General features: G+C 36.6%; 2 protein-coding genes across 6 annotated transcripts in view; both read left to right on the forward strand.

Moving 5' to 3' along the window:
• LOC114872116 overlaps nt 1–6,603 on the forward strand; it is a 20,753-nt gene extending 14,150 nt beyond the window's left edge. Inside the window, exons 5-7 of the mRNA XM_029178933.2 lie at nt 63–570; nt 648–782; nt 862–6,603. Coding sequence (XP_029034766.1) covers nt 63–570; nt 648–782; nt 862–1,008 — 790 coding nt within the window. The 3' untranslated portion in view covers nt 1,009–6,603. The remainder of the gene's footprint in view (nt 1–62; nt 571–647; nt 783–861) is intronic.
• LOC114872126 lies at nt 1,015–15,996 on the forward strand. Of its 5 annotated transcripts, none has more exons than XM_029178960.2 (6): nt 1,015–1,094; nt 8,937–9,103; nt 9,763–9,980; nt 10,220–10,294; nt 11,247–11,478; nt 13,305–15,996. In XM_029178960.2, exons 2-6 carry the CDS (start codon nt 8,944–8,946, stop codon nt 13,418–13,420), a joined length of 801 nt encoding a protein of 266 aa, XP_029034793.1. In that variant the 5' UTR covers nt 1,015–1,094; nt 8,937–8,943; the 3' UTR covers nt 13,421–15,996. The 5 variants fall into 5 exon arrangements, with proteins under 5 accessions (XP_029034793.1, XP_029034789.1, XP_029034788.1 ...); XM_029178956.2 differs by lacking the exon at nt 1,015–1,094 and adding an exon at nt 1,700–1,787; XM_029178955.2 differs by lacking the exon at nt 1,015–1,094 and adding an exon at nt 6,216–6,302.
• The last annotated feature ends 1,754 nt before the right edge of the window (nt 15,997–17,750 follow it).

The following is a 17,750-nucleotide window of genomic DNA, read 5'->3' on the forward strand; positions in this document are numbered from 1 at the left end:
CGATATCCAATTTATAACGATATTTTTGTCATCTGTTTTTAATTGTCGTAATTTTATTACAGGTACAATCCCACGTTCGATTCTTTATCGTATCATCGCCGCAAGCATAAAGTGAAGCATAAAAAGAAACACAAGGAGGACCGGAAACACAAAAACCAGCAGCATCAGCAGCCTTGCCCGGAGTCCGTTAGCACGGAGAATCAGCAAAACTGGAACGTATTGCCGGGCAGCGAATCGTACACGGCCATAAAGGAGCAGTGCCTGAAGCAGAAATTATCGATATCTCTGAAGAGATTGAACACAAACGCTTATGCCAGATGTGATTACCCCGTGAGCAACGCCTCGTCCGGTTGCAAGAGTCCTGGAGCCAGTAGCGACGAGTTGAGCGAACAGGAGCCTGAGGTAGATGCCGGTGAAACAGCGCCAGATTTTCCACCGCCTTCTCATCCATTGATGATGCGCCTAGCTGCGACCCCTGTCGAACATTGCCTCACCGCTAATGGCAGAAGAATGGACGTCGGTGATGTTGTGTGGGGGAAGATTCATGGGTTCCCTTGGTGGCCTGGAAAAGTACGCAAGAAATCATTGGCATGTAATATACTTCTCTACCTGTATGCGAAGTAAATATCATGTTTACGTCGTTACAGGTTCTCAGTATCACAGTTTCTTGTAAAGAAGACGGCACGTCATCCGGACCGCAGGCTCACGTTGCCTGGTACGGTTCCTCGACGAGTTCCCTGATGTCGTGCGATCAGTTGAGTCCATTCTTGGAAACGTTCAAGGTAACTATTAACGAAACACTCGCAGGTATCCTCAACCGCTATTCGACGATCTTCGATTTTATTTGATTTCTTGTTGAAGACACGGTACAACAAGAAGAAACGAGGCCCGTACAAGGAGGCGATACGACAGGCGCAGAACGAAGCACGAAATCAGATCACGCCTAACTCGACGAGCAGCGTGTTAAACGTTTGTGGCTCACCGCGCGAGGTCAACGTTCTTTCCTAAGGGAAGGTGCACGCCACTCGACACCATTCCTTACTGCCGGGTATCCGTCGATCGAGATAATTCAAGCGACGGATCGAAATCTTCATGTAATATATTACAAATTTTGTACATAATGATTAGCATTAATGAAATAGCTCTTTGATCAATCGGTCGCGCCTGACGTTGTCCGCGACGATTCATGGTGAACAGGGACTCCGAATGAAGTTTACTGCCATCACTGGCATGTCCTTTTCTCTTACTTTCTTTCTCTCTCTCTTTTTTTTTTTATTTAGCTTCTTTTCGAGCGAACATTTAGCGGGTAAGAAGTATTTAGATAGGGTGTAATTTAGAGATAATACGTCGTTTCTCGAGAATAATTTCGTACTAAAGAAAAAATGGAAAAAAAAGTTATCCAACTTTCTACGATAGGTACCGCAACGGGTGTCGTCGTGTTTCGTTAGTTAGCGATACTCGTTACTTAAATTCTTGCTGTATACGTGATATATATGTATACATATATATGTATATTTGTATTAACGATTTCATTGTGATCATTATCGTAATGTGTACGTACTCTGATCCAGTGCGGGCAGTGAATCTTCGATACAGTCCGCAGACGTTGATGAATGAGAGAACACGATCGATGATGAATGATTGGATGTGTCGTGTCACGTGACAGGATCAAGAAACGTGGACAATACCCTTTGACAAAGTGAAGTTACCCACGAATAATTTAACTACTTCTTTGCACGAAGAATTGCTAAATACCAGTGAGGTTTTTATCGAGAACAGAAGGAACTGTAAGTTTTCAATTATAGAAAGAATACTTTTAAGCAACTTAGGATAAAAGATTGATTCTAGCAATTGGAAAGATACAAGTTACAAATTATATAGTTTATAAATGTTTAATATTTTATTTCTTTTTTAATGATTTTATCTGTTGAAACGTGTTACGTTGAACGTTTGAAAGTATTAAAGCGAGATACTTGAGTATGATTATTTTATTAGAAACTTATCTTTTATGTACCGAATACTTGAATATAATAGTAGCTAATATTTCTAATCAAATACCATTGCAACTCGTTTCCCCTTTTTGTAGTAACTTTTTTGACTACTTTATCTTAATACTTTCATACAGAATATTGAAAGCAGCTTTTTACACTTTTATCTTTATTCTTCCATTTAAAAGTTCGTTCCAATTGCAAGGATCATCTTCCGTAGTCGAAATCAATGCAACTTCCTAAAAAAAGAAAACAAAAACGAAATATTAAATTAAATCTACTTTAGATTTCGTTTTTCATGCTTTAGCAGAACAGTTTACGAATGGAACTCTTCGTTTGTTATCTGAAAAGCAAAGTTAAGCGTTTGACAGTGAAATACAACACGGAACTCGAGACACAAGTTACACAGAATATTTTTTCACTGTACACAGATTTGTTCTGTAATGTTTGCTAATTCAGTTTAGTATCGTTTCATTCTTGATTTACACAGGGTGTTAAAAGATTTAAGTATCGCATACTTAATGTAATTAAATGAAATTGTTCCACAATCGTTGATTTCGAGTTTCGTGGCTCATATTTCACGATCATCCGTTTAATTTGACAATTTTATTTTACGCTTCGTGCCAACACTGCCAAGGAATGCAATCGCTGCTCCATTTTGAACGAATTCGATCACTTAAATAATCTTCATCCACAGAACCCTGAGGTGATCCTTGTCATAAAAATCTGGATGATTTATTCATCTGTAATTAATTATCATTATCATATCAACGTTATGGAAACGTATATTTTTGAAAATTATTGTTGAACGAAACTGGGTTCAACAGGGTGTTCCACCCCGTTGATGATTTATTTCCTTTCATTTTAATGATTTTAGGAAAATAAAATAATTGCTTTCCGTATCGCGACGATTAGTACTTAAGAGTTTTCCTGCTTCGACTTTCTTTTCGCGAAGGTTTGCACTGCCTTACAGACTTTCTTTCCTTCTTTCACATTTAATTGACTGCGTTCGGGTACTATCGCTCCATGATTTTGAAATAATTGCAAAATTTTCAAGAACTCTATCGTTCTATTAAAAAACAATCTTGCAGATTGTTCAAAATTTAATAAGTGTAAAGATTTATAAGCCGTTACGTGGGTTCATCGTCTTCAAAACTAAACCTTCTCTGCCATAGATATCTTCGTTAATTATAATTATACAAAATTCATCGAATGGTATTTTCGAAACGAATCATTTCTACTATAAAAAAAAAACAATATGGAGCGAAAATGATCGAACGAAATAGTAGATAAATAAATGATACATAAATGTCGAAATGATTTAGCGAATGGGTGCATATGGGAGAGCAAGAAGGAAGCGATAAACTGAGGTGTTTTTTAAGTAACTGTGATTTTTTCAAATGTTTTATATTATATACATATATATATATACATGTGACATAAATATGACGAATTAATTTCTAACGCATAATATAAAGAAAAGAAAACTTGTTGTTTCGATGTCGCTGTGTTTATATACGAACATCATCGTAGAAAATGATTCGTTCAATTAACATATCGAGTAGAGGCGAACTAATTGATTCATCGTAACTCGATTCTTGATCATCGAATCAGGATCGTTATTATTATTAGCTATGTGCGAGTGATGCGTTGCCTAAAAATAAGAAAATAACATAAAAAAAAAAACAAAAAAAAAGTTCTTTACGAATGAAGTTCCATTGTCGATTGCTTGCATTGTAAAAAGAGCCTCGTGTCATCGCTGTCGCGTATTTCTTCATTGTGTATTTAGCGACACGTACACACGACCACACGTACACAATTTCACACACATACACACACACGTTTACACATAGCTTATGTGTTCATTATACTTTTTGTCGAAAGGATCGTCGTTCGCTGGTGTCGCGACTATTGGTCGATCATTTCAGTCTATTTTCTTTTCTTACATATCTTTTTTAGTCGAGCTAACGAATTGTACATAGAGAGAAAATGAATCCCTAGAGTTTCAGACACTTTTTAGACCAAGCTTTTTCTATTTTGACAAGAAGGAACGTCATTCAACTAAGCTCTTCTGATTTTTATCAAAATTGACGTCTTCAGAGAGACACATTTTAAATTGCAAACTTTTATAAGCATCTTTGAAATTAGAAGGAGACAGTTGGATGATCCTGTTCATTAGTCTAATTTAGTACTTAATCGACAATAGAGAATGTTATCGTTGTTCAATCTTCAAGGTGTGAACGTCTTTCTATTTTCAATAAAATGTATTTCCGATTTTTACACTCTTGAAGTGAGAGAAATAGTAACGCTAATAGATGGAATCGTTAACAAAGCTGACTGCCATAAAGGGTCACCGGTAGGGTTGTAAAATGTCGAATAGTTGAACTATTCGAATACAACGAATATTCGAATTGTATCCAGGTACATTTCGAATGTTCGAAGTATGTAATTTTCGAAAGATCTGTTTAATTTGCAATACCAGCTGCTCGTTTGCAATCTTAGTCTGATTTTAAACGAATACAGTAGACGAAGGGGTGAGTCTGATACATACAGAGGCGCGTGTATCTTTTTATCTCGACGATAAATACTAATAATAGTTGATGTCAGGTGTTTTTGTAACTTTTCGAAGGCATCGACCACGTATCCCAATAAAAGGGAGCCATGAATATTTTCGCAAACACAGTATTTTAGTCTGTACAAGTGCAAATTCCATAGGACAACATTTCGGTAGCGTTTGTAAAAAAAAGAAAAAAAGAAAAAATACAAAAAAAAAATACAAAAAGATGTCGAATAAAGATATATAGATATATATATTTTTTTTATCAAACAATACACACACGTACACACGAATAATGTAATAGTTTAACGAACGATACAGCTTTTTGTAAATTTCGAGAACGACATCGCTGCGGTAGCATCCTCTCTTTCATTTTTTTGTATCTCCGTTCTGTTGCGAGGGTGCGTTGCAATAAAATTGAATTTTTACGTATCCACCTGGATCGATTCGCAAAGGGAAAACACGAATTTGCAATTTTCAAATCAGAGTAGGGCAATCAGAGTAAAAAAAAAATTTGTTCACCCCCCTGTTGGGCAATTATTTTTGCACCACTGTTTCGAATAATTCTTTTTCTATTTCCCTTTTGAATAAAAAAAAATGTTACACAATATTATTCGGAGATAATAATTTTTCAAAGGGCAAAGATCGATCCAACTATCCACGTGCACGAACGTAATCGTTATCATCAGCGTGATCATCGCATTATCTCTGAAAATGTCCAGCATTACCTGAACCCATTACTGTCATCATTCTCCTAAACGCTAAGTAAAATAACGTTCGAACCGCGTTATCGTTTCCATGTGTCCCCTGTTAATGCTCCGTCACTAACCCCTGTCGATTATGGAACAGGGGGAGGAAAAAAGAGAACAGGCTTTTTTCATTATCTAGATGATCTCATTTTCTACGTACAAGGTGTTCTCAAACGAAGAAAAAAGTAACATGCAAAGATTTTTGATAGCTTTTGACAGAAAAGTTCATTTTTTGTTAGATATTAATAAAATATTCACGATTTTGCGTGTTGTCCTTGCAAAAGGGTCACAGGAGTCTTTATTTCGTTCCAATTTTAATACATTTACTGGTAGGACATAATTAACTCAAACTTAACTGTCTAATTTGCATAGAATTAATTAATGATTGACGAGGACTCGCAATTTCATTGATTTTTCATTACTTCTCTGTTATTAGTTTTCTAATTAAAGAAGGAGATGTTATAATTAAGTTCGATGAATCCATTTAGGGGTCTATAAATTCGTAAAATTCTGAAGAATCTTGAATAAATTCCGTAGAACGATAAAAATCAAGTATGCTAATTATTCGAAAAAATAATAATAACATTATTGGTTTGAGAACACGTGCGGGATATAATGATTGTTAGGGAAATGTAATCAATGCTGAAACGTGTGTTCAATTTAAAGCTTCTGTCACGATTATTTCTTATCATTGCACGGCCGAGGAACACCAAGTTTACTCGTTTCGCAATCAGTAGCTATCATGAGCTCGCTGGGAGCGAGATGTGCCCCGACAATTGAATAATTGAATCGCGGTTAATACGATAACACGTTGAACGATTAAACGAAGCATCGTCGTGTGAAAGCATTTCGAGAACGTGACGTTCCGTGAGAATATCGTGTGTTTTAGTGGATTAAACGCGTTGATTACCATAGCGAAAGCTTTTAGTTTGAGGGATAAACGCGGAAGAATGGGTCTAAACCGGAAGATCGATTGATTTTCGACGACTGTACTTGGATATTTTTAGAGTGAGTTATCAGTGTTATTTATCAGCGTTCGATTACCAGTGTCTATATAATCGAAGAAGCGTTAATTGCTTCGATTGTTTCGTCTTGGAAAATCATCTTCCATTGCCGCTGTTGTTTTTAAAACGAATTAATTTGTGAAAATTATAAATTGTTACGTTTAGTTGTATGGACTGAAGAGTCCGGTTTGTCTTGTTCAGTCAGAAGTTACGTTGAAACGAAATTACATCATTATTCTTGCTAACTGATAAGAATTACTCGATTGTATATGAATAAACGATTCTTGTAACGATTTTGTAAATCATTCCTGAGCTTTTCAATTAACACGTCCGATGTGTTTGCATTGAAAATCTTGTACGTTTACAAGTGTGTATTAAAAGATGATCGGAAGAACGTTTCGTAATTATCTACAGCTGTTTACCGAGTAAACAGAATCATTGGGTATTTTCCAGCAAGCTTTTTCAAACGATAGAACATAGATCAGATAATTATTCGTAATCTCACGAATAATAAAAATGATTCATTCTTCAATTTTCAAATAATTTCAAATCATCATCTTTCATCATTTCTGAGTAGATTGATACATTTAAATTTATTTCAAATGACGAAGCAAATAAAAAATTAAAACTTAAATTTTGAGTACCCTCTTCATAAATTCAATTGGCTAATAAGATTAATCATAACGAAGCAATAAGAAAATCTCTACGCTTGATAACAGAAGATGAATCATACAAATTGAAAGGAAAGATCGTTCAGAACTAGCATTCATCGGACAAAGCGAATCTCCCTGTCGAAACGTATCAACCCCGAAGACTCAACAATTCACCCTTATCTCGGTGTCTAATTAATCCCCGGCTCGGTCGGCGCGATTAACGAGGCAGCAAACGAAGCTGCCAGTAACCACGAAGAGAGCGTAGACGAAAAGAAGTGTATACGGAGGGTGAGAAAGTGGTATGGCGCGGGTGATGAAGAAAAGGTGAAACAGGGGTGGTAGTTGAGCGTAGTGCGCGTGTCCGTAGCCGATGCGTGCTCGTTCCTCTCGACGCTCCGGGTCGCAGCGAATCGTCGCAAACTCCTACCCGGTTACCCTGTTCTCCCTGCTTCCGATGCAGCCCTGAGACGGTGTTAGTCGCGCCGCGAACAGCATACCACGTCCGTCGCGAAACGATCGTCCGTAGCTGAAAATGAAGCAGGTGCGTCCACCTCGAAGAAGTAAGTAAAAATCACGTCCACCTCGTGGTTAAATAAATGATTGTCGTGGTGCGGTAGAGAAACTTGTACTGTGATACCGTCCCGATTTACGAGCTGACTTTACTCGTCTCGTGGGTGGAGGAGGACCGATCGATCGCCGGTCGTGACACGAGATGTTCCCTGCTGGAAAAATACCGGCTACGAACGCGAATTCTGGGAGCAGCTTCCCCTACGACGATGGCTCGCGTGTCGTGCACTCGTATCGTGCACGGGCTGTCGAGAAGGAGGGGTCGTTTGATCGAACAGGAGGACGATGACTGAGCAGGGCTCGTGTCTCTGACACGGGATCGCGGATCTTCTGATTAACAGGCGGATCTACTGTGCGGTCAATTTAATTAGTTTTCTAATCGGTCAAAATTCGGGTTGATTGATTTGACGGGGAGGTCGATGGAATATCTTAGATTTGCTTCGGAGTGAATTTAAATATTGATATTATAATTCATAAGGTTATTAGGAATGATTCTAGGAAGACTTAATGCTATTTCTAGCGTTATTATTAATTATTATTAATTGAGTATGATAGGAATCTCCATAATTTATTACCTAAGTCAACTTAGACTCATGATCAATATTAATCAGTGTAATTTTTTTTTTTAATGAAACTATTGTTTAAGTAATAATTTATCGTAAGTAAGAAATGTGTAAGTGTCGAGAAAATTCATTTCTGAACTTCAAATGACCATCAAGGGTGGTCTTTTAACTAAAGTAAAGGATCATTGACACTTGAATCTCATTTAGTGATATATCTTAAGCGTGATTTCAAGCAATGAAAGAGAGTCGGAATGTGGGCCACGAAGCGAGCAGATCGAAAGGGAAAGAAACGAGCCTCTCCAGGGGTTGCACTTGTACCCGCGGTACTTTTGAAACACTTCTCTTTCGAGATGCCCTCACCACTGTCCTCTCTGTTTTTTACCGCTCGTTTCTTACCTCCCCGTCGCACGCAAGCTCCTTTCTCTTTCTCTCTTGCTCCACGACCACTTGCAGCTGCGCAAAATCGTGGAAGAAACAACGAAGCACACCCTCCTGCAGCTGCAGTTGGCAATGCGATCGCCGAGGATCGTGAACGCCTGTCCTCCTCTTCCTAAACAAGTACCGATAACACGGTGCACCTTTTTCCATCGAATTACAATCTTGAAATTAATCAAACTCTCAGGAAATATTTTAATTACGAACCAGAATCTCTGTCTGCCGACAAAGGGGTCGTTCAGAAAAGTTTTGTGTATCTGACAATGAACGTTTGTTCGTTTTCAAAAAGGAACAACCAGTGCCTGGTACTTTCTCTCTTTTATTTTTCTTTTGGTACCTTTTGAAAAATTCTTTTCTAAATGAAATGGTATATTTTACGTGTACATCGTTAGATTAACAAGGGTTGTTTTTCAATTTTAGACGAATTATGATACACGTGTCGTCGGAGAACGCTCAACGATACGACCGGGTGAAGCGGAAGGGCGCAGCGTTTCTCTCAAACTTTTTTAAATCGAAAAAATTCACGTTAGGGATGAAGATCAACGAGGACGAAGAGATGGAACGTGCTCCAAAAGTCGAGACCCCGGGTAAGTTGTAAAACTATCAACAACCCTGTAAAAGTTCATCCCCCTTATAAACGTAAAACTTCAGCTGAAAAATTCAGCCCTCTTTTTCATTTTTCCTATAATTCAATTAACAAAGAAATTTTCACAACAAACAAGACTTAAATTTTCCTGTACGTAGTAATTACTCAGAAAATTCTAATTTTCTAATTAAATAAATTAGAAATATAGTTATAGCTTGACGTTAAATTACTTCTCTTCTAACCAGCTTTAAAAAGCACTCTCTTCAAGTGGTAGCACTCGCGAGGAAAACTTTCTCGAAGGAAAAGAGAAAGAAAAAGGGGTGAATTTTTTTTTTTTTAGAACAGTCTAGTAAGTAACCGTGGAAGTTCTTAGCGAAGTGAACCGTACCAAAGTAAATAAAAGAGTGGAGGATATTTTTATTACAGTGTAAAATAGAATAGATTAATTTAAGCCTCGTCACGTGTTTATATATAAACATAGAACGTAGATATAACAAAAGGTTAATCTTTAAAAAGAATGTTAGAAGCGAAAGGGTTGAGCGAAGTTCAACAGCGAGAGATGAAGATTAACACATTGTGTTAGTTTCAAATGGAATACGGAAGAAGTGATTTTCTTGGAAGGCCGTTTTCACCTGCTATTACAGATGCTATCTGTTTCAGCGATCATCACGAACGCTTGCAGGCGTAGCGGTAGCGAGAATGACACCCAGGTGTCGAGAATTCCGTCGACCTTGAGCGTGGCAGCCGTTGATGTGGTCGTTGCTTGTCAGCCATCACCATCGCACTCTATTTTAACCTTGACACCTGGTAGAACGCGGAACATCGATCAGGACATGGAGGCACTTAGGCTCAGCCGGCAGGATAACCCTTTCCTACAGGTACCAATCGATACCACCTCTGTTTTTCGTTGCCAAACCCTTAATGATGCATAAGATCAACGGAGGAATTTTATAATATTTTAATTATTATGGATGTATCATTCATTTTAAACTGTGTCCGACTATGTACGGTTATTTCTACTGCAGCTATCAATGACTTATACTACTTGCGGACAACAAAAATCTTAAGACCAATGTTAGTTGGAACTTTATTCAATTGATGATCTGTTTTGTTCCAGGTACTAGCCAGTCGGGAAAGCCTGGTCGAGTCCCTGGAAGAGTCTGAGTCAGACGACGCCATTCTGATGTCTCAGGTGAATACTGTTTCATTTTTATTACTAACATCGATCGAGACCCTCGGCGCATTATTAATGCTATCGTGAACTTGATAGAGAATAAGTGATAACGGATACCGGTATTTCTTCTTTGTCGGTCCTACGTTTTTCTCCGATAAATCGCATTTCGGTTTCTGGCAAGGTTTAACAATGGAAACGCGTAAAAGGAGGTAATATTTCTTGTCGACTGGAATATCGTGGATGGATTTTGGATTACTGGTTGGGTTTGACTAGCCCATTAGTCAGGGGTTGTCGGTGACAAGGTGGATGATAATCAATTTTCTTATTTTTCAATTTTCCCCATTTTTCAGTTTTTCAATTTTCTAACTTTTCAATTCATCAGCGACCCCCTGTAAGAGAAACGATAGATTATAGTTTATAGAAGATTAATTAATAATATCATTTTTTAATTTTTCCCAATTTTCCTATTTTTAATTTCCCAACTTTTCAATTATCAGCGACCCCTTTTAAGGGAAACGACAGGTTACATTAATTATTTCTTTCCCACTGAAAACTCATTTCCTTGATTCATTGTAAGGGTGGTATTATTCCCGGAGGATAACGCAAGGAACAGATTTGTCGGTCGTGGATCTAGCGGCTATTGATCATTCAGCTGATATCTGTTATAAAAGGCACTACATTCATTCCATTAACCCTCGGCTACTAGGGTGCGGTCACAATGACCCTCGCTACTGTATCCTCTAGTGTACATAAAACTTGATGTACTTTATCTGGAGTTTATTGTCGAACTTTGGGCGAGTTCCAAAACGTTCAATCACCGAAAACAATGGACCGAGTATTGTTTATCGAAGATTTTTTTCACGCCGACCACTTTGAAACTTATGATTTCATAATAGTGTAATATGAAACTTTCACGAGTTCGGGGGAAGGTTAATTTTAAATTACAATGAAGAAATTTCTTCATTTACAGGAATTGGGTGATACAGACCCTTTGACATTAGCACAGGTGCACGAACACCTGGTACGTAGTCCACCACCGGCTTCCTGGCCGCACACGACAGCCTTTCATTTTCCACATCAGAATCAGAACATGTCCGATAAGAATGACGTCCTGGCACATTATAAGAGTCCGTCGAAGATACCGATATATTCAGGCAACGATCAGGAGCTGTCCAGAAGCGAACCATCCACGGATATCAGAGGTGCGATTTCAAATTAATAAAATTTAAAAATACAGGAAAATAAAAGGCATTGTTTTTTGTAATTTAATTTAATTTTATTTTACTTATTTTAATTTTACAAGAAGTAGATTTTTCTTTAAATTTACATAAGAGAGACAATGTGCTATTTCCTATATCATTCAATTTATAAATTAACACATACACACGTATACCGCTCACGTTTATCCTACAAGCATTGTTCGCGTGTTTCACGTGCATAACTTACGCTATCATGAATTAGCTGCCCATTTCTCCGTGGTCTCCGATGTTTGAATAAATATTAGTTCCATATAATTGATCGTTTCACCGCATCGATGACGTCAATGGAGATCACGGAGAACATTTCCGCTTGAACATTACAATTGCAATTAATCGAGAAGTTTGATTATGCGCCAAGCAGCGTAACTAGTGGACGTAAGAAGCTCGTTAAAGGAGAGAAACGAAGCCGAACTTAGAAAGGTTGAAAGAGATCGAGGGTCTTATTAAAATTTAACGAGGAAGGATCGATAAGCGAAAACATTAAGGTCACCTCAAGATTGCTCTAAATAAATGCATCCTTTTAAGTAACACTCAAATTTCTTAGAATGCAAAATATCTTAATTAAAATATCAATTCTTTGAAATGCAATTACTTGTACTCCTTACATAGGGTGAGTCAGATAAAGACAAATTATTACCTTGGAAACTATAGCACCTATCGACCTAATTCTTTTTTTTCTTAATTAAATGGTACAAGGTACCTAATTGCGTGGTGTATATTAAATTTCTCTAAAATAGTTACCATGGCATTTCGTACCATTTAATTCTGAGAAAAAAATTAGGTCGATAGGTGCTATAGTTTCTGAGATAATAGTTTGTAACATTTTATCTGACTCACCCTGTACCATGTAATCCCTAATATTCCAGTTGCATATTAATCGGCTCAATTCTTCTGAATTCCATGTAACACATGCAATAAATATGGAAATTGGCATACAAATATTTGCAAATTCGTGTGTACATATGTATATTCGCTAGCAGACACTTGTTCCCGACCTTGATGCCTGCTTATAGACATATACGATCGATTTTACCTTATTTTTAACTCGCATAAATTAATCGTTGGTACCCCTGTGGGCGTGTCTCTGTGTTATCCCAGTTGAAACTTTCGATCGGCTCTTCACTAGCTTTCTGCAAAGAGAAAATATTTGCTGCTCTCCCTGGAGATCGATTTCAGTGATTTTATCGGGAGCAAATTGCGTCTCGTTGCACAACAATTCGTGCAATTGATCGTTTTTTAGATTTACGGGTCACGTTTGATTACTATGATAATATTGGTATTGTAGAGGTACACTAATATTACTATTATGATAGTATTGGTGTCGATATGGTATCAGTATTATACTACTGATTGCAGGATTTTCAAACTTATCTATACATCTATTTTTCATAATTTTTTATAATTTAAATAGCACAGATTATTTTGTATAAAAACAATTTTTATTTACTATTATGCTGAACTGATTTATTGTATTTGCAATCTGGACGATATGTTAATTATTTGTTTATCAACGATTAATGCATACAGATTGCGCCTGCAGGCATGCAATTTAGAGTAAACCGCGCATACGCCTGCCGGCACGCAACCCGATATACACAGCGCATCAACCACTCCTATATGTATGCATTCTTTGAATAGGGGCGAACGGGGACAAAAGTAACAATTCGACTGTGAACTACGATTACGCAAAAATTGTTACACTTACAACAAAAATGTTTATACAAACAAGTTCGCGAAATAATTGTATGCATTTTTTTGCAATTTTCCAGATCGCCATTCGCATACATTTTCTTTATTGCATCCAACGCCGATTCGTTCATTGTCGGATGTTCGGCGACTTCATAGATCGGCGGATGACAGCGTGCAGCTGATGTCCAGCGAATAAGACGAGTAAAGATTCCGGTCCGCGACCCGGACAAAATGGTTTCTCGTGTTCAGAAAAAGAAGAAAGCGTACTTTGTCTACGTAAAGACGCCTGTAAAAGTTTCCGGAGGATTTCTGAGGAGTGTGTAGCCGCACAGAAACGGCACCTGAGAGCGTGTCGAGGCAGGTTCACGTATAATTGAAGTGAGTTGAATGAATTCTACTTCTTCGAGAATCGCATCGAAGTTGACGATGTCGAAAAGGGTTGTTATAAACAGAGCTAGATCAAGGTTTTATCGTTGTTGCGAAAAACGTGCTGTGTTTCGAGAGTTGTGTACCGTACTGATAAAGAATAGATTTTTTAGGTTATCTTTTTATTCGCATCGCACGGGATGCTGTTTCCATCGAGACGAGTATCCCTAGTGCTTTTCGTATATCGCGAAATTTTAAACGCCAAGATGCGCATTGTAAAGAGGAAAATATTGTCAAACAGCCTTAAACATTTTGGTATCACGGACTTAAATGAATAAGTACCTATAAACGAATACGTTTAGTACTAGCGGTATACGCATATACGGGCTTCTGATAAACAGTCAATGCATTAAAATTGTAGGTAATTCGCACGCGATTCTTACAACACTTGTGACCCTTTCTAACAGAGAAAGTAACTTTTCCTTTTCGTTCATCTTTTCATGTCAAAGTCCACAAAGTAACGAATAATGTATTATTCGAAGCACAAAAGTTGTAATTGAAAATTTGATCACGGGATCAAGCGTGAGTATCATTGTTTTAACTAATTACTACGGCATGAAATTTAATTATACTCGCTCGCACACTCAAACTTCAGACTTGTAATCAGAAAATGCATATACTGCCAAAGTGCGTAAATATTTTTGCCCAACGGTAAAAATTCTAGGCATTGATCCATTAAGGAATTTACTTTGAGAAAGTTGCAAGTTAATGAGCGAGTGTAACCTGAAAATTTCATGTGGCAATTAAACTCGATTTTGTTTGCGAAATGACAATATGACGCTATTACCAACCAAGCCTAGCATACAAGTATTGATTGCTACCCAACACATGAACAGGCAGGCCTACGTTCGACTGCAGATAGTTATCGTTTATTGTCAGTCAAATCGAGAAATTTACAGCGATGTTTTTTCACTATAACGCCGAATGATTAGGGAAATCTCATGCGCGCGTGTTTCAAGTCAATTCACGTATACAAATACGCGTGTTTATTTCTAATGAGTTTCACTCACGAAAGTATGTACGAGGGACAGTCGTAAAGCACTGCTTTACGACTGCTTGTTTTATAATAATCACGATACTAGTCACGAGTACTTGATTAATATTATCGATTTGTTGTTCACTTAATAATTCTATTTTTGATTAATTGAACCTTATTGGAAACTTTATATTTAATTAATTGTTAAAGGATGATTAAGTTATGAAACTAAACACAGCTTAATTATTTTCATTTACATCTTAATTTGCATTTTAAGATCTTTCGAAATTAGCAACAGGTGTCACTTTGTAATTATGCCGTTAAAATCCTACTTACGCACTTAATAAGTTATTAGCTCTTAATTTATCGTATCTATTTAAAAAATACCACATGTTTTTCTAACCTAACTATAACAATTCGTTGCAAGGATTCTTAAATTAAAACTTTCGCAAAAAATAATCTTTCCATTATGTCATCAGTAATCAGCTGACGACTATTAATTATTAAGCGGTAAATTTAATTATAGTTGCGTTAGTTACGGGTAACATTCTGCACAAATTATTGTTTATTTATTATAACAGTTTATTTTTAATGCCGTATATTTTTCGGATAAAAATCATAGCGCTAATTATGCGCCAAGTGTACAGGCCTGAATACAATATAACAAAGTAAAAATAATCATAGGTTAAGCATCTGTTTTTACACAAATCAGAAGAGAAGATACGGTTGTCAATTCTTCAAAGATTAATTTACGTTGCTCGAGGATAGTTCACTTTCAGAGTTGAAAGTATTTCTTTAATATTGCAACATTATTTGAAAGGAGCACAAATACTATTCCGCCGCACATAACCTGTACATTATTCGCATTGTTTTACAAATTTGTCGACAGTCTGATCTCTCGAAGGGTGAATTTATTGTTTCACTTGCTGAATCAGAGTCGCAAATGGCCAGATAACATCAACGGCAATGTTGATGCAATTTTACCAGGGTTTATACGAAACTTTCAAAGCGATAGCATGTAAGAAAACTAAAAAGGATCTAGAAAATTATGACAATTATTACTATTACTATTATAGTGTCCAATTGACTTGGCCATTGAGAATTGAGATTATTTCTATCGCATGTAATACTATTAGAGGCATTGTACACGTGCATTAGAAATTCGAAACGAGTTGAAAAATCTTTGATCGAAAGCCAAACGAGCGAAAACATGAAAAATGCAAAAAAACTAGTAGAGAGACTTATTATAATTATAATCTAGTCGAATACAATGTATACCGCAGTCCACCAGTGTCCATAACTGCGAAAAGACCAGTTTTCGTTCTTCGCGCATCTCCAGTACGCATCTTCGCCCTGATTGGCGATATTCCCAAACGAAGTGGAAAGCGATTAGCAGAGAGCTCGCTGCGTTCCCCCACCATCTTCCAACCTGCGCGTCGCAGTTATGGACTCTAGTGAACTGTGGTATATATGCCGAGTACTGCGTTGTCACTTTTATGCGAATACTAAATGAATACTTGTTCGCGTAATTATTCGAATGTTGATCGATCGATGATAATGTTATCATTCGAATATTATTGATAATGAAGCTGATGTTACTCTTATAAAAAGAGCGATATTAAATGTTGCAGTAAACTCTCGATTTTATGGATCTTGATTTTTACTTCCAATTTAATAAATTAAAAGATATAGACCTTTTTTTATTACTATTCCAATACTGATTGAAATATTTTAAATTCTTGAGTAGATAATAATTACTCCTAATAATCCTTAAAGTTAAGGGTTTACTGTATTTTTTTGAAGCTTTACTTTTCTTTATTCCATTTTATTTTGGGAAGCACTGTTTTTGGATTTACAAAAATTTGCTTAGGTAAATTTTGATTTAGGATATACATACAAATTATAAATAAATTTCGAATTTAAAAATGCTAAAGACGTATTACCTGTTGACAGAGAATAATAATTTTATTTTAATAGATTTTAATAACTATCAACTGTAATGTAAATTACTTACTGTAATTTTTTGACATTGTTATCATTTGTTAATCTCTTTGTTAAATTTTATGCTGTGTAAATTAACAGATATAAATCTTTGTTCATTTACATTTTTATCAAAATAAAAGTTTGATTCTTTATATATGAGCTAATAATTTATTGATATAGTAACAACTATTCAGTCATGTAGCGACCGCTGGGTAGTGCAGTTGCGTCATTATCTCAGCTTATTGAATACATAAGCTCATAAGGGATGCAATTTATGATTTTATCCCTTTTGTGCATATCTACATGATAAACATACATATACCCTTATTTTATTTTCTGCGTTCATTTACTTTGCTGTAATTATCTTCTTAGCTTATTGAATAAACACCTTAGGAGGACGAACGTGTTGATTTTATTACTTCCGACTGCACCCTTTATATCTCTGCTTATATCACTGCATTCCTTACATCCCAGCAACCCTTACATCTCAGTATTCTTTACATCTCTGCATTCTTTTCATCTCTACATTCCTTACATCGCTTCATCCCTTATATCCCTACATTCCTTACATCTCTTCATCCCTACATACTCTTCATCCCTACATTCTTTTCATCCATACATTCCTTTCATCCCTACATTCTTTCCATCCCTACATTCTTTCCATCCCTACATTCTTTTCAACCCTACATTCCTTTCATCCCTGCATTCTTTCCATCCCTACATTCTTTTCAACCCTACATTCTTTTCATCTCTACATTCCTTTCATCCCTACATTCCTTACATCTCTGCATCCCTTATAATAAATATATCATAAATATAATAATATATCTGTGGCCACTGGTTCGAGTAAAGGTAAGTAAAGGTAAGTAAACTCAATTTTTGAATTTTCAATTTTCAATTTTTGGCCCTCTAGCGGCAAAAACGTGAACTAAAATCTCAATGTCCGATCAGCGCCATCTGATTTTGAAAAAAGGAACTAAATCATGCAACATTTTTGGCCATCTGGCGGCAAAAATGTGAACTAAAATCTCAATGTCCGATCAGCGCCATCTGGTTTTGGAAAAAGGAACTAAATCACGCACCATTTTTGGCCCTCTGGCGGCAAAAATGTGAACTAAAATCTCAATGTCCGATCAGCGCC

This window comes from Osmia bicornis, chromosome 9, assembly GCF_907164935.1.
Source record: "Osmia bicornis bicornis chromosome 9, iOsmBic2.1, whole genome shotgun sequence".
NCBI classification, from domain to species: domain Eukaryota; kingdom Metazoa; phylum Arthropoda; class Insecta; order Hymenoptera; family Megachilidae; genus Osmia; species Osmia bicornis.

What these genes read in the sequence shown, in the direction of transcription:
- LOC114872126 (XM_029178960.2), top strand. Translation starts at nt 8,944, where the DNA reads ATGATACACGTGTCGTCGGAGAACGCTCAACGATACGACCGGGTGAAG. An exon ending in TCCAAAAGTCGAGACCCCGG is followed by an intron (nt 9,104 to 9,762) that starts GTAAGTTGTAAA and finishes TATCTGTTTCAG; the next exon opens with CGATCATCACGAACGCTTGC. An exon ending in AGGATAACCCTTTCCTACAG is followed by an intron (nt 9,981 to 10,219) that starts GTACCAATCGAT and finishes GTTTTGTTCCAG; the next exon opens with GTACTAGCCAGTCGGGAAAG.